This window comes from Hyaena hyaena, unplaced genomic scaffold, assembly GCF_003009895.1.
Source record: "Hyaena hyaena isolate Hyena2069 unplaced genomic scaffold, ASM300989v1 scaffold_31, whole genome shotgun sequence".
NCBI lineage: Eukaryota > Metazoa > Chordata > Mammalia > Carnivora > Hyaenidae > Hyaena > Hyaena hyaena.
The window spans coordinates 724,465-742,357 of record NW_024080664.1 but is presented as its reverse complement, the minus strand read 5'-3'; the positions used below and the strand labels follow the sequence as shown (position 1 = coordinate 742,357).

Genomic DNA, 17,893 nt, shown 5'->3' with positions numbered 1-17,893 from the left:
AATATCGTGTTGCATCTTTAAGAATTCTGGTTGATTCTTTTCCAGATATCTCACTCTTAACTCACGTGTTCAAGCTCCTCGTTTACTTGCTGGTGCAAATTAAATAGTCATGTTCTACGCTCTCTCTGATGTTCTGACGTCCAAGTTCTTTAAGGTCCAATTCTATTGCTCTTGATCATAGTGCTGTTTCTTTGTGTCTTTAGTGATTTAGAAAAATTTTTTAAACCAAAAGCTGCTTGTTTTTCTTGGAACTTTGTGAAAGTTCTTTGAAACCTGGAGTGGACATGGTGTCTTCCAGAAAGGATTTTCGTTCATTCCTGACAGGCACCCAGGGCTCTAACAGTCTTTGGAGCTGTTAGAATTGAAGCAAGTTTTCAGCCTGAGTTTTTTTTAAACCACCCAGGTTATGTGAATTCAGGCGGCATAGAGGCTGCTGTGTGGCTCCAAATCCAGAGGAACGATTTTTCTCCTTCAGGTCTTACCATCCAGGCTGTGTCACAGAACACCACAGACGGGGCGGGGCGGGGGGTTACGTTACACGCTCCTCTCTCACCGCTCTGGAGGCAGGAAGTCCACGACCGAGCCACGAGACCATTCAGTGGGTGGTGCTCCCCGGGTCACAGACGGCACCTGTGCGCCTTCCACACGCAGGGGGCGAGGGGGAGCTCTCTGGGGCCCTTTTATAAGGGCACTGACTCCATCATGAATGAGGGTGGCGCCTGAGAGCCCACCTCCGAGGACAGTCCCAGCACTGGGACTTTTAGGGACACAAATCCTCCCGCTGTGCCTCCTCACAGTGCCCTGCGGACAGGGCTGTGAGCACGTGCGTGTGTGGATGTGTGCACGTGTGTGTCCCCACCCTGGCACCCCTACAGAGAGACCTCACTCATGAGTGTGGGCACACTGCCCCTTTGGACGGGCCACAGGCTTTCCTCTGCGTCCCCTGAGCCCCTGTGGTCCAGGAAGCAAGTTCAAGTTGCTCAGTTTGGCAAGAGCCCGGTTGCTGATGTTCCTCTCGAGTTCCTGACCTCGCCGGTTCCTGGCCTCAGTGCTCCCAGCACGTGGGCCGGTGCTCCCTACGTGCGGGCCGGCCCCGCCTGCCTGAGTGCTCCCAGCGCGTGGCCGGGGCCGCCAGCACGTGGGCCGCCCCGCCTGCGCTCGGGAAGCTGTCAAGTGTGCAGTCGGATGCAGTACCGGGCAGGCCCGTCCAGCCGCCTGCTCCTCTGCGTCACCGGGGCCATGTCTGGTCCCTGCTCTTTGCGGACCCCGATGGGGCTTGGGAGGCGCAGTGCGAGTGCACAGAGGACCCGGCCCCAGGCACGGAGGGGCTTTCCCTGCAGAAGAAGGGGGCTCCGTGGGGGGACCTCAGAGGTGGGGTCAGGGCGGGCGGTCAGCAGAGGCTCCATGAAGGACGGAGAGGGCGTGGGTCTTGAGGGCTGGCGGAAGGTGAGGCAGCGCAGGAGGGGCTGCGCCGTGACAGGCGGGGGCAGAGGGAGTGTGGACAGCGCTGGGCACGCGGTCCGCTCTCCGCAGGCCCCAGAGGCCAGCGCTCAGGACACAGCCCAGGGAGCAGGGGCAGGGAGGCCGGTGTGGAGACCCAGGACCCCTGGGCTTCAGCTCAGTTCCCTGAAAGGCTGGTGCCGCCGGCCACACACGGCTCTGTCCCGTTCCTGCCCCCCAGTCCCCCGACCCCCCAGGCCTGCCGTGGCCTCCTGCCCCCCCCCACCCCTCGTTCTCCTCAGTTCACTCTGCCCCGTCTCAGCGGGCGGCTTCCCCGCTGCCTCCCCGTGAGCTCTGGGTAGAGGCTTCTGTGTTGTCCGGCGTGTTGCCCCCCCCCCCTCCCCGGAGCGCCAGCTGCTGTCCTGGTGCTGGAGGGGGAGGGGAAGCTTGTCCTCCTTGCCCCCGGCGCTGGGGGGGGGGGTGGGTGTTGAGGGCTGCCGAGGGCTCCCACCCCAGCAGGGAGACCAGCCTGGGCTGGAGCTGGGCGTGGCCCCCTCCCCAGGTCCGTGGGGTGGGGTGGGCAGTGAGCACCGCGCCCCGGAGCAGGGGGTGCGTTATTTGGGAAGAGGAGCCCGTGGGAAAGGGGCTGCAGGGTCGCGGACGATGTGGGTGTGCTCCCAACAGCAGACCTGGGGGAGGGGGTTGGGGAGAGGCCGTGGGGTCACAGGCTGCACTCGCCTCGCACGCCTCACACGCCTCGCGCACCTGAAGGGACTGAGCCTCTTGCTTGTAGGGCCGGCGCCCACGCTCGGGGGGGCCCGCGGACCTCCTCCCCCTGTGGACACAGGTCACCGCGCTCCGCGTGCAGCTGGCCGAGCTGCGCACAACCACCGAGAGGTAACGGCGTGGGGCCCCGGGCGGTGGGGGAGACGGGGCAGCAGCCAGGCCAGCAGGGGCTGCCGCAGAGGGGGGTCGACCGGGGGACCTTCAGGGGCCCTCAGACCCCTCTGGCACCTCATGCAGGTCCCACCCGGGAGCCCTGGGGTGCAAGTCAGCACCCCCATTCTCACGGGGGGAGGCTGAGGGTCAGAGAGTCCGTGTTCGGAACGAGGCAGGCAGCCTGCCCTGTGCGGCCCGGCCCGGCCCCTGCTCACCGTCCCCGGCTGTGGTGGGGGGACAGTGCTGGCCTGGTGGGGGGGGCTTCTCCTGAGCGTGGCAGGGGAGGGTGTGCCGTGGGTAGAGAGCGGCTGACGCCGGTCCCGAGGCTCAGTGGGGGCGCTGCTCCGGTCTCCCAGGGGACTCGCGGACCTGCGGGCGGAGGCGGCCAGGACAGCCGGGCGCCTGCAGACGGCCTGCCTGGACCTGGACGGGAGGCTGCGGCTGGCGGCCGGCAATGCAGCGGGCGCCCTGGAGCAGCGGCTACGGGCCCAGGTGCGGGAGACGCTGCAGCTGCAGGGCCGCTGGGACACAGAGAAGGCGGCGCTCCAGGCCAGGTGGGCGCTGGCGGCCCTGGGGGGGGGGGTGGCGGCCACGGGCTGACTCGGGCGTGCAGAGCTTCGCTGCCTGATCCGCGCTGGCACCCTGCCTTCCCCGCTGCCACTCACGGGCACGATCACCCTGCAGGCGGCACAGGGAGGGTCCCCGGGGCACGGGGCTCACGCGTCCCTTACGCACCCCCCCGAGGCTGAGGTACGGCTCCCTAATCCAGGGCTTGAGCAGACGCTGCCCGGCACGTCCGCCCTGTTCCCAGTGGGGACTGGCTGGTTCCCAGAAGGGGAACCTTCAGGCCTCAGCACATTTGCACAGATCTGGGCGCCTGCCCTGCGGTAGAGCAGGTAGGAAGCTGGAGGGGGGGGCTCCTGGAGTCTGTGAGGAAGCACACGAGGTCCTGGACACAGAGCCCACGTCTGGCTCAGAGACCTCTCGAGAGCAGCTTCAGCAGGAAATGGGGCACAGGCCCCGAGGGGAGGCCCCACCTGCCGCCCCGGGGCACAGCCCCACAGAATGAGGGGGCTGGGGTCCGCTTGGCCACGAACACCTGCCAGGCTGAGGGCAAGAGCCCTGCCCTGCCCTGCCCTCAGGGGCCCTGCTGAGCCAAGCGAACCGAACCCAGCCCCACGGGGGCACGGGGGCAGGACCCGGGGACGCCAGATGGCCCAGTGTGGCCGGGGCAGCGTGGCCGGGCCTGAGCGAGTACGCTGGGGCCACAGAGGGGAGACGCGGGTTGTCGAGAAGGTGTCTCCTGGGAAGAAAGGGACCTAACGTCAGCTGTGTTAGACTTACAGCGCTGGAGGCGAGCCGGGCCAAGGACCCAGAGGTGGCTGCTTGTACGGGCCGTGCCTGCAGGACAGGGGCAGGGTCTCAGGAAGCCACTGGCCACGAAGCTGGAGAGCGGAGTTGGGGGGGGCGCTCAAATGCTGAACTCTCATTCTGCACTTTGCTCCAGAGACTGTGGGGGCCACTGAAGGTTCTAGAGCAGGAGAGAAGCGTCTGCTCAGACAAAGGACTAAGGCGCACTCAGACAGAGGCAGCCACAGCCCAGGAGGGATCTGGACGCGGCCGGGCATCTTCAGGGCCGGCCTGCGCTCTGGGCTGCGATCTCTGCTCTGACAACCCTTCCCTGGACCCCCACCTTTTCTCCAGACTCTCCGAGCAGACGCTGCTGGTGGAGAAGCTCACAGAGCAAAACGCGAAGAAGGAGAGAACCATCTCTTCCCTCAAAATGCAGGTTCAGAAACTGGTGCGTGGGGCTGAGAGAGGAGGTGCGGGCGGGGTCCGCCCACCACCCTGCTCAGGGCGCTGCTCGGCCGCAGGAGGCCCGGAGCGGTGGGGGCCTGCTGGCGGCGGACGCCCCGGAGGACGGCGTCGGAGCCCTGCAGCGTGTTCTGCAGAGCGTCACAGAGGTGCGGCCCGTCTCGCTCCCTCCCTCCCGCGGATGGGCCCAGCGGCGCTGACGGCCGCTGGGAGGTCCCCATGTGGCCACGGCCCTGAGCTCTCTCCCCTCCATCCCTTCCTCCCTGGACCCTGAAGGTGGCCCAGGCAGACGCAGGGGGCCCGGAGCCGGCCTGGAGCGGCGGCCCGGAAGCTCGGGAGGCACAGGGCCGAGCGCAGAGGCCCACACGCTCCGCGTCCCCCCAGCGCGGGGCGTCCCCACCGCGGGCCCTGGACGCCCTGCACCCCGCGCTGCGGGCCGTGCACACAGCTCTCGAGAGGCGGCGGCGGCTGGAGCAGGTGGGAGGCCTCGGCCACAGGGGCCCCGGAGGCAAAGCTGGTGCCTGGCCTCCACCAGGCGCCTCTATGAAACCCCGGCTGGAGGTGCCCTTACAGTGCCTGCACGTGGCTCACCCTGAGGCCACAGGAAGGGGGCCTGGGTGCCACAGATGGGAGCCAGGGGTCTCTGAGAGGAAGGGTCTCCACATGGCCTGCCCCCAAGCCCTACGGCCCCAGGGACGGGGCCCCTGTCTTAAGTGCATCCCTTCGGGGGGGGAGGGGGCGATCTGTGGTCAAAGGCCTGCCCAGGCCAGAGGGACTCGGCGCACCCCCTCCCCACGCAGGAGCTGGCATCCTCCCAGGCCGTGGCCACCAGGCTCCGGGAGCAGCTGGCGGAGGCCCAGCAGGAGCTGCTGGCCTCCCGGAGGCGCCTCCAGGAGCGGACGCAGGACGAGGCGCAGGCGCACCAGCACCTCCTGCGCAAGCTGGAGGCGCAGAGGCGCGAGGCGCTGCACTGCAGGGCGTCCCGCGAGCTCTTGCGAAGGTGACCGCAGGGCTGCGCGGGGCGGGCTGGGCAGTGCCAGCCTGGGGGAGCTGCCCCCACGAGGCCTGCCCGCAGGGCAAAGAGGGCCCACCCCCAGCACGGAAGCTGCCCCTGGCAAGCCCCTCCCTCGGCCTGGCCTTGTCCCCGCAGCCCCCGCTCTCAGTCCCCTTCTCTGGTCTGGGGCCATCTGGGTGGCCACTGTCCAGGACGCAGCTTCCGGAAGCCCAGGCTGAGCGTGTGCCCTGCACCCCGCCCGGCTCCCCAGAGTGCAGCCTGGCCCCACTTCCACGCTCTCTCCTACCTCCCGCTCCCCCCGACTCACAGGACTTCTCCCAGGGGTCAGAACTGGCCCGTTCATCCCCGACTCCCTTCTCTCCCGTCGCTGGGGTGGCCTGGGAGCCCTCCTGTGTGGCCTGTGGATCCAGTGGCCTGTGGTGCCGCTGGCCATGAGGCTTTCTGGATGGGGCTTCCCAAACTCCCCCCCCCCCCCCGCCGAGCCGGGCTGTGGGAGCAGCAGGTCCTGGCGGGAGGGGCCGGAGGGCTCCCGAAGCAGCCAGGACAGGGCGCAGGTCAGGGGCTGAGGTACAGCTTCCCGGGGAGGCCCCTCCTCTGGGTGGCCTGGCGGCCTTCTCTGCCGGGACAGGAGCTCTGAGGAAAACCCACCCCTTCCTCTAGAGGTGCCCAGGGAGGGGCGCCTGGGTGGCTTAGTCGGTTAAGCGTCCGACTTTCGCTTGGGTCATGATCTCGCGGTTCGTGGGTTCGGGCCCCGCGTCGGGCTCCGTGCTGACTGCCAGCTCAGAGCCTGGAGCCTGTTTCAATCTGTGACTCCCTCTCTCTCTGACCCTCTCCTGCTCACGCTGTCTCTCTCTCTCTCTCTCCTAGAAATAAATAAAACATTAAAAAAAAAAAAAAATAGAGGTGCCCAGGGAAAGGCCAGCAGAGGAGCAGGCCTGGCGGGGGCCTGGGGGGAGGGGGCTGCGGAAGGCGCCCCGGAGGGTGGACGCCTTCCCGGGGCAGACAGGAGCAGAGACGGGGAGCGCAGAACCCCACCGCGAGCAGGGTGAGGCCGATGCGGGCCACCCCTCCCAGAAGCGGAGTGGGGCGGGGCCCCGGGGGCATGGGCAGGGGCACCGCCTTCTAGACCTGTGGCTCGGAAGGGCTGGCCTGGCTGCTGGGGGCCGAGCTGCAGTGTCCGGGGCCAGGTGGGCAGGCCTGGGGGGCCCCTGCGTGGGGGGCGGAGGAGCCAGATCCAAGGGGCACTTGGGAAATGGAGGCTTCAGGGGCCAGGGCCTGAGGAGCAGTGGCTAAGATTCAGACTCCCAGGTGGCGGGTGGCAGCAGAGAGGGCCCGGGGGTGGTCAGCCAGCGAGCACAGCTCTGCACAGGGCGACAGATCTCAAGGACCCGGGGCCCCTTCCTCACGGCTGAGCTCTGCACGGACTAGCTGAGCGTGGCCCGTGGTGGCAGAGGGCTGAGCACAGGACCCACCAGCCAGCAAGACCCTTGAGTGCTTTCCGGGCTCACGGAAACCTCCGGGAAGGGTGAGGCCCGCCAGGGGCCACCGCAGCAGGGCAGGCTGGCCTGGGGCCCCGAGGCGCCTGGATCTCTCCTGCCCCCACCTCCCTTCCCCAGGCTGCTCCCCCGAACGGCCCCCGGGGCCGGGCGCCCACCTGGCCCCGCCCACGCCCCTGGCACCCGGCCTAGGCTTGACTACGCCCAGCAGTGTCCCTCGGCTCCCTTCCCTGGACCCACGTCCTGGGGCGGCCCCAACCTCTGCGTCCCCTGCTCCCAGAGAGAAGAGGGCTCTGGAAACGGCGGTGGAGGAGCTGAGGGCCAAGGCGGCCGGTGCAGACGCAGAGAAGCAGAGGCTGGCGGCCGAGAGCGCCGGGCTGCACGCGCGCCTCCTGCTGTGGGCCGAGCAGAGGGAAGAGTTGGTGCAGCAGGCAGAGCGGGGCCGCAGGGAGCGGGAGACCAGGTGGGCCGGGCCGGGGACCCTCACGCCCCTCAGCCCCAGGGTCCCCGGCCACCAACAGGGCCACTCGTCTCCCAGGCTCATCTTCAGGAGGGGGTGGCTGATGGGACAGCGGGGCAAAGTGTTCTCCAGACGCCCCGAGGCTGGGCCCTCCCGCCACCCCCAGGGCAGATCTGCCACGCGGGCCCAGGAGAGGCGGGTGCCATGAGCCGTGCGTGCCCAGGTGCCCACAAACACGCCTCACCCAGGGTGTCCGGGCATGGGCCAAGGGCACCACCACGCCCCACCGCCAGCCCTGAACCCAGACTCAGGAACCGCCTGGCCCTGCGGGCGCCCGCCAGGCTGTGAGGGACTTGCAGGCCACCACCTCGCCCACTGTGCCCTCCCGTCTTGCCCTGAGGTGCCCTCACACTCTCTGCCCTCTGGTTTCCGGACCTCAGTCAAGGGCGCCTGGAGCAGCTGGAGGAGAAGGTCTCAGGGCTCAGGAAGGAGCTGGTGTCGGCCCAGGAGGCGCTGAACTTGGCCCAGCTGCAGAGGGACGTTCTGGAGAGCGAGAGGGAGGGTCTGCGCAGAGCCCTGGCCCGGGTACGCCCGGCCGCCATCGGCTCCCGCCCACCTCCCCCACTCGCTTGTCTCCTCCCGCTCCCGCACCCCCAGCGCGTCCCCGGAGTCCCCAGAGTGGACAGTGGCCTCCGGGGCCCCCAGGCGCGGGCACCGGCCCACCCTCCCTGGCCACGCCTGTTCTCTGCGCCATCTCCCTTGGCCACCCTGCCACCTCCCCTGGCTGCAGCCGGCCTACCCTGGGGGCCATCGGCTGCCTCAGAGGCCTCCCCACCCTGTCCCACTACAGCTTGCACACCTCCACCCCGCGGGGCTCACTCCCTCCCCACCACCAACAGCTCTGCCTGCGGGGAGGGTCTGCCCGGGCATCTGGAGTCTCTTACTGGTGTCCCCCACCCGGGTAAGCGCTGCCCCCCCCCCCGCCCCAGGCCGAGGCCGGCAACACTGACCTGGAGCTGCTCGTGACCCGGCTGAAGTCTGAGGGTGTGAAGCAAAGGGACTCCCTGGCCAAGATGGCTGCCCTGACGGAGGGGCTGGCTCGGGACAAAGGCGCCCTGGGCCACCAGGTCCTGCAGGTGAGAAGGGCCCAGGGTGGCCGCGTGGCCGCTCCCAGGCCCCCCTCGCGACCTCCTCCATTCCCGGGTGGACAGCGGTGCGGGCGGGAGGCCCCGCGGTACAGGGGAGCCCGCCAGGCCCATGGGACTGAGGGTGCGAGGCGCGTGGTGGACGGGCCTGGACGCGGACCCCTCCCTGTCCCCACGGGCGGCAGCTGGAGCAGGAGCGGGCCGACGCCCGGGAGCGGCTGGCGCGGGCAGAGCAGCAGCTGGGGGACTGCAGGTGCCTGGAGGAGCAGCTGCGGGGGCAGGTGGGCCAGGTGAGACGTCCGCGGGGCTCTGGCTGCCCCCCCGGGGTGTGGAGGCTCACACGGCACCCAGAGGTCCAGCGGGCTCAGGGCACCAGGGACTTGCGGTGCAAAAGCGCGAAGCTAACCCACTTGGCCAGACTCAAAGCCGGCTCCTAAGTGGGCTTCCCGGTGGTGGTGGCAGCGGTGGTGGAAGGGGGGGTGGTAGAGGGCAGAGACAGGGGTGGGGGCAGGGGGCTCTGCAGAGGACGCTCACAGGGGGCCTGTGCCTGCCCCCTGATGCCCACACACGTGGGGGTCAAAGGCTGCACGGCTTTCCCGCTTTGTCTCGTTCTCTCCTCCGGGACCACGTCCCCACTTGCCGTGGGCTCGTTCACGACGCGTGCATCTCGCAGGCTCTGGCCCAGCGGGGCCGCGGAGCGCCACTGCAGCGGCTGCTCCCTCCCAGCCCTGCCGTGTTGCCCCGCGTGGAACCCTGTGCCCGCAGCCCTGCTTCCCTGGCGGCGTTCAGACGCTTGTCCCGTCTCCTGGGGACTCGGTTCAGCCTCCCTCAGCACGGGCTCCCTCCCGTCTCTCCCCGTCGCCCGCTCCCCTTCTTTCCCTGAAGTGTGGTTTATGCTCAGGGAGCCGGAGCGCGGTCCAGCGGGTTGTGACAGACCCAGGAGACGTGGACAGTCTTCCTGGGCCCCGGGGTCAGCACCGCCGCAGGCAGCCTCTGCCCTGACGCGCTCCCCGGCGCCCTGGCTTCACCTGTGGCAGAACGGACCATTTTCTGTCTCGTTGGGATGTCTTTGCGAGCAGTCAGGTTGTTAGGTATATGCAGAGCTGGGGGGCTGGGGGCTCGACAGCAGAGTAACATTCTGTTGTACAAATAATAAACCACACTCACTCACTCACCCATTTACTTGCTGCAGACATTTGGGTTGTTTCCGGTCTGGGGCTGTAATGGACAAGGCTGCTGTGCACACTGGGGCACAAGTCATGCACATATTTGGGAGTGAAACTGTCGTGTGCTAGGTGTGTGCTGAACTTAATAAGAAACTGCCGAGCAGCTTTCCAAAGAGACTGTATTACTTTATTCTACCTCCGGCTGCGTAGGGTTGGGCGAGAGGGCGTTCCAGCTGCTCCTCAGCCTTGTCAACGTTTGGCATCATCCGTTTTTGCTCTTTAGCTATTCTCATTTCCTGGGTAACAAATGATGTTGAGCACATTTTCATGTGCTTATTGGAAATTTGTAGACCTTATTTTGCTAAGTGTCTGTTCAAGTCTTTTGCCCATTTTTATTTAGCTTTTGTGTTTTGGCTACGGACATATAGGAATTCTTCATATATCTTGAACACGAGTACTCTGTCAGATGGATGTACTTGGAAGAGTTTACTCAAGTTTGTGACTTGCCGACTCATTTTCTTTTTCTTTTTTTAAATATTTTTATTTATTTCAGAGAGAGAGAGAGACACAGCGTGAGCAGGGGAGAGGCAGAGAGAGAGGGAGATACAGAATCTGAAACAGGCTCCAGGCCCTGAGCTGTCAGCACAGAGCCCGACGTGGGGCTCAAACCCACGAACCATAAGATCATGACCTGTGCCGAAGTTGGACACTTAACCGACTGAGCCACCAAGGCGTTCCTGCCAACGCATTTTCTTAGTGTTGTTTTTGATGGACAGAAAATTGTAACTTTGGTCAAATCCAATTTGCCAAGTTTAAAAAAACATACGGCTAGTGTTTTCTAGGTACTGTCTGAGACATTTCTGTGTAGCCCAAGGACAAGAAAAGACCCTCCTGTGTTTTCACCTAGGTCTTATGTGTAGGTCTATGGTCACTGCACCTTGATTCTTCTGTATGGCAGTGGTTCTCAAAGTGTGTTCCCCAGAGCAGCAGCAGCATCACCTGGGAACTAGATAGAAATGCAGATTCCTAAAATGCCTCACACAGAACCAACTGAATCAGGGGCACCTGGGTGGCTCAGTCAGTTATGATCGCACAGTTCGTGAGTTCAAGGCCCACAGCAGGCTCTGTGCTGACAGCTCAGAGCCTGGAGCCTGCTTCAGATTCTGTGTTTTCTTTTCTCTCTGCTCCTTCCCCACTCACGCTCTGTCTCTCTCTCAAAAATAAATAAACATTAAAAAAATTTTTTAAAAAGCCCTCAAACCCTGACCGAATCAGAAACTCCAGGATGGGTGGCAGAAATCTGGATTTCCAGGAACCCTCCAGATGATTCTGATACATGCAAAACCATGACTACCACAGGTATGTCGTGTGAAGTAGGCACTGAAGTCTGTTATTTTTCAGACTGAGATCTGATTGTTCCAGCACCAGACTGTCCTTTCTCCCTTGAATTACCTGAGTGATTTGTTGAAAGTAAATCAATCATATATGTGTGTATGTGTGCACAGATCAGATTGTCAATCTGTGCAAATCAATCTGTTCATTCTTTCCCCAAAACCACACTGTCTTGGTTACTGTAGCTTTTTAGTAAGCCTTGAAATTAAGTAGTGTGACTCCTCCAATCTTATTCTTCTTTTCCAAAATGTTTTTGACTGTTCTAATTTTTTTATATATCCATATACATTTCAGAATCAGCTTGTGAATTTTGTCCCCCTACCCCCAAACCCTCATAGGTCCTTGACTGGGATCGTGTTGACTTTATAGGTCAGTTTTAGAGGACTGGACACCTTCACAACATTGAGGTGTCCATCCACGAAAATGTGGTATATCTCTGTTTCTTTCTTTACTTAATTCTCTTAGCTGTGTTTTGTGCTCGGCTAGGGGTCTTGCACACATTTGATTAAATTAAATTTGAGTTTGATATTATGAATTGCCTTGTTATTTTTCTAGTATTCATTGCTAGTATATAGGTTACAGCCTCATCTAGGAACTTTGAGTCGTGACCTTGACTGATTCACTCGTGAGTGCCAGGCTTTTACATGCTCGTAATTATGGCATTTGTGAATAGCCCAAAAAAGAATAGTTTTACTTTCTTTCTGATTGATCTCAGTGACTTTTATTTCTTTTTCTCTTGATGCACTGACTAAACAGCCATGGAACAAAGTTGAGAAGAAGAGGTGAGAGTGGCTGTGTTTCCACTGATCCCAGTCACAAGGAAGGAATTCAGTTTTTCGCCATCATGGACGAGGTTCTCTGTAGGCTCTTCACGGACGCCCCTTATTACACTGAGGATGTTCCTTTCCATTTCTAGTGTGCTGATGGGGTTGGTGTTTAAATCATACATGAGTTTGATTTCTTTTTTTAATCTTTTTGTTGTTGTTGTTTAATGTTTATTCATTTTTGAGAGAGAAAGAGAGACAGAGAATCCAAAGCAGGCTCCATGCTCTGAACTCTCAGCACAGAGCCTGATACGGGCCTTGAACCCATGAGCCACAAGATCATGACCTGAGCTGAAGTTGGATGCCCAACAGACTGAGCTACCCAGCCGCCCCAAGTTTTGAATTATTTTAACAGCTTTTACTTTATAAAATGACCATATCATTGTTCTCCTCATTCTGTTAATGTGGTGAGTTATAGGGGCTAATTTTCTTAATGTTACACCAACCTTGCCTACCTGAGATAAAGCCTACTTGGTCCCAAGTTAACAGCCTTTGTATATGTTTTTGGATTCAGTTTAATAATATTTTGTGAAGGATTTTTGCATTGATATTCACGAGGACTATTGGTCTGTGATTTTCTTTTCCATAGTGTTTTTGTCAGATTTGGAACCAAGGCCTCATAAAAGAAGTTGGGAAATTTATTTATTCTTGAACATGTTTTGACATTGGTGTTTCTTCCCTAAATCGCAGTAGGATTCACTAGTGAAAGCATTTCAGTCTGGCGTTTCCTTTATGAGAAAAGTTTTGGTAAGTAATTCAAGTTCAGAAACAAATGTAGGGTGCAGGTCTGTTAACTCGTGTGGCCGCTTGTTCGGCTCTCTGTGCCTTCATTCCCCGTGTGATTTCTTGTTTGACCTGTGGCTTATTGATGTACATTGCCTCATTCCCAAATATGGGGATTTTCCTATGTTTGGAAATAACCTACTTGTTACCCATTTCTAATACAATTCCATTGCAGTCAGAAAACATACTCCATGTAATTTGAATGGATATAAGGTACTGAAGCAGGTTTTATGGCCCAGTGTATCTTGTTGAGCATCTCATGTTCATGTGAGAGGGGTGTGCACCATGCTACTGGCGGATGGAGAGTCTGTGAGTATCAGTTAGATCAAGTATTGTTTAAATCTTCCATGTCCTCACTGTTTTGGGGTTGTTTTTGTTTGTTTGTTTGTTTGTCTTATTTATTTATTTGGTTTATTTGACTGGTTGTTTTTGTCCCCTTGTTCTAATAATTAGTGATGGGAAGGCATTAAAATCTCCATCTATGATTGTAGGATTGTCTATTTCAGCCTTTAGTCCTGTTCATTTTGCCTCACATTTCGAATTCCTATTATTAGGTGTATACACACTTAGTATTTTATGCCTTCATGATGCATTGAATTGACTTTTCATTGTTTTAAAATATTCCCTCTTACCTCCTCTTTTTCTAGATACCTACTTTTTGTGATATTGATTCAGCCACACCAGCTTTGTCGAGCTACGCATTTTCATTATATATCCTTCCATACATTTACTTGCAATTTGTCTGTCTGTGTATTTAAAGTGTGTTTCTTGTAAAAATCATATTGTTGGGTCTTGCTTTAATTTTACTCTAACAGTCTAGCAATTAGTTGGAGGGTTTGTACCATTTACATTTAGTGTAACCATTGATATATTTGGTTGCAGCAGCTTGGTATTTGTTTTGATTGGTCTCATTTAAAAAAAACATTTTACATTCCTCTACTCTGGCCTTTTTTGAGTTAGTTGCATACATGTAGTATTCCACTTTATGTTCTCTGTTGATATTTCTAAGCTATACTTCTTTTCCTTATCCTTTTATTAATTACTCTAAAATTATGATATGCCCTGTTCATATTCGAATAATATTTTACTACCTCAAAAACGGTTTAAGACCCTCCTAGCAAAGTATTACATTTATCCCTCTCATCCTTTGTGCTCTTGATGCTGCATATTTTGTTTCTACATGTGTTCTTATAAACCCTACAATATATTATTAATATTTTTGCTTTAAACAGTCACTTTAACTACACACACACACATACACACTTCAGTTATCTGGCAAAATTCTTTATCTTCATAAGTATGTTAAGTAGATAATCTTAAATCTTTTTCTGATAACTCCGACATCTGGGCCCCCTAATGGCTTTCTATTGTCTCTCATCTCTTGGTTTTCAGTAATTTGGTCTTGCCTCCTGATATGCATAATAGTGCTTATTGAATTAGACTTTATGTTTTTGTAGAGATAATTTGAGGCTCTGAATGAGATCAACTTTTTCCAGAGGGAATTTGCTTTTGATTTTGGGAAATCAAAGCAGGGACAGATCAGTTTCGGATCAAGCTGGTGTGTAACTGGGTTTCAGCCTTTTGTGAGGAGCAATCTATTTCTGGTGTCCCCTGGGGGATAACATGGCTGTCCCGTGCTCCTAACTGGAAGTGTCGGGTGTTGACCAGAGCCCCCATGTTTTGGTGAGCCCTAACTGCAGGTTTTGTTTTCTCAATTCTGTAAGATTACCCGAAGTTCTACCTGACTTCTCAGACTCTAAGCTGCCATTTCTCACTCACATTTATGGTCCCTTGACCCTGTACTTCTTGGGAGTTATTTAAAAAAAAAAAAAAAAAAAGGAATGCAATTTAAAAAACAATACAGAATCTGAGTCTCCCCTCCTCTCTGACGTTTTCACCTCTCAAACCCTGGCTGCTTGGTTGCTTTGAACTCCAGGTTAGGTCTCCCTAGACTTGTAAGGCCACTGAAACCATAAGCCAAGTTCCCAGCCTTTTAGCCAAGGCTTTAACCGTGGCTGCCAAGGCTCTGCGCCTTGCACTACCTCGGAGTTGGCGGATACCTCAAGGAAGACATGTGATGGGGTGTCGGGCTCAGTTGGATCCACGTCTCCTTGGGTCTTGGCCACTTGGCATCTCTTAGGCCCCCATACAGTTATGTTGGGCGTACGTTGTATGGATTTTCTAGCTGTTCCAGGTGAGAGGGTTGGCCTTCAACAACCTCCCTCACCAGTATCAGAAGCAGAAAGTTCTGGTCTCTATGTTTGAAGAATGTTTTTACTGGCTATGGAATACTAAGATAGCCATTATTTCCTTCAGCATTTTGATGAATTCATCCCACCATCTTCTGACTTTCATTGTTGCTGTTTGGAAGTCAAATGTCAGTCTTATTGTTGCTCATTTTAAGGCAATGTGTGTTTTCCCCTGATTTTAAAAGACGTATTTCTTTATCTTTGGTATTCTGAAACTTTAGTATACTCTGTGTGACCTTTTCTTTGTATTTATCTTACTGGAAGATTATGGCTCGTTTTAAATCTGTGGCTTGATGTATTTTAGTAGAATTGGGAAACTCTTGTGCAGCATCTGTTCAGATATTCTCTCTCCTCTCCTACTGCGACTCTAACTGTACAGATGTTGGGCCTTTTAACCTTGCCCGTCTGTCTATTCACTCTCTTCTGTGTTCTTCCCCCTTTTTCTCTTCACGATTCAGTCTGAACACATTCTTTTATATCTTCCAGATTATTAGTTCTCTTTTCTGTCTAAGCCAGCATTGAACTCATATAGGTATTAATTTTGGTTATTGTATTTTTAAATTATATTGTTTATATTTAGTTTCTAGTTCTGTTGTGAAATTCTGCATCTTGCTACCCATCGTCTTGAACATTTAATCACAGCTATTTTAAACTCTGCGTCCGATAGCTCTAATATCTGGATACCCAAGAGGGCAGGGAGGCATCAGTGTTTATTTTCTGTTCTTTCATGTGGGTTTTTTTTTTTTTTTTTTTTTTTTGCCATATGATTGTGTTTCCTGATGTGGCTGGCAATGTTGATGAAATGCTAAATATCATGGGTAAAAACTATAGAAATAACTTGAGGACCTCAATGACACTATTCTTACTTTGGTCTGGCGAGCAGTGACGTGAATGGTCACCATAGTTCCTGGTTAAAGAGACTCAAACCTGAACTATTTTTTTTTTTAAAGAGAGAGAGAGAGTGTGAGCAGGGGAGGGTCAGAGAGAGAGGGAGACACAGAATCTGAAGCAGCTCCAGGCCCTGAGCTGTCAGCACAGAGCCCGACGTGGGGCTCAAAGTCACAAACCGTGAGATCATGACCTGAGCCGAAGTCGGACGCTTAACCGACTGAGCCCCCCGGGCGCCTCTTGAACCTGAACTTCAGAGGTGAGGAGAGACGGCCTACTTCCGGTTCAGCACCACTGTCAGGTGACGTCCTGCAGTGCATACAGCTCAGGCTGCTGTGTCTGTCCCGGCCCCTCTGCTAGGATGGCTCTGACCTTGACTTTTCATTCCCTAAGGCCAGAGCACTGTCAGAGCTCTCTTTGGCTTCTCAATGTCTCTGCCAAAACTTTTAAGTCAGCAAATCCTGAAGAGAGAAGAGCTACCGAGTGGCGGGCTCGCTGCTCCGACTCCCCTCCTCCGAGGCCGCAGCTGCCTTGGCAGTGCTCTGAGGCTTTGTGCAGACTCCTGGGTTATGTTCCATCCACATTCTTGAGACGTCCTTGACCCAAGCGCTGGTCCGCAGCACCCTGGTCTCCAGCCACCTTCTATTGCCATCACTGTGTGGTGTTTCCTGCGCCCTGGGCCCCCGTGAGCCGACCCAGGTTACCATTTAGATAGGCAGCCGGCTCCTCCCTGGGGGTGCCCGGTTCAGGACTCCCCCACCATGGCCACAGGAGCGGGGGCCCCTCTGCTGTGAACACACGCGCGCGTGTTCTGGCTCCAATCTGTCCTCTGTCTGCTCTCCTGTCCCTCCATGCCATTCTGCACAAAATTGCTTCTATTCCCTTGAGAGGCCCCTCCTGACGCTCCCACTCTCTGCTGCACTGTCCCTTCCCCCTCCTCTAGGTCACAGGCAAGAAACAGGCCCTGGAAGAGGAGCTGGCCCAGAGCCTGCGGGCCCAGGGGGCCCAGAGGGACGCGCTGCAGAGGGCCCAGCAGGAGACGGAGGCTCTGTGCGAGGAGCGGGCCCGGCTGCTGGCCAAGCAGGAGGCCCTGGCGAGGCAGGTCCAGCTCGCAGCTGAGGAGGCGGCCGACCTCAGGTACCGGGGCCCCGGCAGGGGCCACTCGGCCTCGCCCTCGAAGAGCCTGCAGTGTGGCAGGGACAGGCACTCGCTCAGCGACTGTAGGGCAGCGCAACGTTACGTCTACCAGGGAGGGAGGCTGTGAGTGAGGCGCAAACGAGCCTGGTTAGGAGGCGCATCGGGAAGAAGTGAGTCCAGTGGGCGTCCTGGGACGGCCCTGCCGAGAGAGGCGGCCACGCTGGCCAGGTAGCAGGACCCAGAAACCCAGTCCAGACTGGCAGAAGGAAGGCCTGGGATGTCCTGCTCGTGGATCGAATTTCAGGGCCCACATGGCGTCAGGCAAGGCTGGATCCAGGTGCTCCCACCGGGCTGGCAGAGTCCTGCCTCTCCCGGCTCAGTGCTCTTAACTCAGGCGGTTTTGTTCTCAGGCAGAGTCGGGATGAGAGGCGGCAAATGGTCACGCCAGCACCCACCCCCCTGCACCCGCAGACATAGTGTCCTTCTCCCCACAAAACCCAACAGCTGCTGTCATTGGCCATGTTGAGCCACTTGATACCTCAGAACCAATCCTGGGAGTCGTACGGCTCAGCCGGGCAGGCTGGGGTCCCACGGCCACCCCGCAGCCAGGCGCGCGCCAGCCAGAGGCTGAGGGCAGGGGCAGGGTGAGCCTCAAAGACCAGCAAGGGCCGCTTCCGAAGACGTGACACAGGCACCTGTAGCCCCAGAGTGGGGCCCTGTCACCCGGTATGCGGAGCTGGCTCCCTGGCCTCTGCAGAGATCCAAACGCTGGTCCCCTCTGCCACCACACCTGTGGGCTCCCTCGGGGACGTCTAAGTATTTTTGTAGCAAAGGTTTCCTCCCGGAGCTCCGGAACGTGGGTGCCACCATAGGCCTGTGAGCCCCAGGTCCCCGCCCACCCTCACAGACAAACCTCTTTTGCAAATGAAGGCTCGCCCAGAAATAGGAACGGGAGGGGCGCCTGGGTGGCTTAGTCGGTTAAGCGTCCGACTTTCGCTTGGGTCATGATCTCGCGGTTCGTGGGTTCGAGCCCCGCGTCGGGCTCTGTGCTGACTGCCAGCTCAGAGCCTGGAGCCTGTTTCAGTCTGTGACTCCCTCTCTCTCTGACCCTCCCCTGCTCACGCTGTCTCTCTCTCTCTCTCCT

The 17,893-nt window shown here is 57.8% G+C and overlaps 1 protein-coding gene across 1 annotated transcript in view; it reads left to right on the top strand.

Annotated features, from left to right (window-relative positions):
- The window catches only part of CROCC2 (ciliary rootlet coiled-coil, rootletin family member 2), a 59,712-nt gene that overhangs the window by 6,166 nt on the left and 35,653 nt on the right, over window positions 1–17,893 (top strand). The window contains exons 5-17 of the mRNA XM_039228488.1: window positions 1,050–1,371; window positions 1,743–1,798; window positions 2,288–2,337; window positions 2,736–2,933; window positions 4,084–4,213; window positions 4,254–4,343; window positions 4,471–4,671; window positions 4,995–5,194; window positions 6,986–7,168; window positions 7,606–7,750; window positions 8,155–8,301; window positions 8,496–8,600; window positions 16,556–16,749. Of these exons, the coding sequence (XP_039084419.1) occupies window positions 1,050–1,371; window positions 1,743–1,798; window positions 2,288–2,337; window positions 2,736–2,933; window positions 4,084–4,213; window positions 4,254–4,343; window positions 4,471–4,671; window positions 4,995–5,194; window positions 6,986–7,168; window positions 7,606–7,750; window positions 8,155–8,301; window positions 8,496–8,600; window positions 16,556–16,749 (2,021 nt within the window). The remainder of the gene's footprint in view (window positions 1–1,049; window positions 1,372–1,742; window positions 1,799–2,287; window positions 2,338–2,735; window positions 2,934–4,083; window positions 4,214–4,253; window positions 4,344–4,470; window positions 4,672–4,994; window positions 5,195–6,985; window positions 7,169–7,605; window positions 7,751–8,154; window positions 8,302–8,495; window positions 8,601–16,555; window positions 16,750–17,893) is intronic.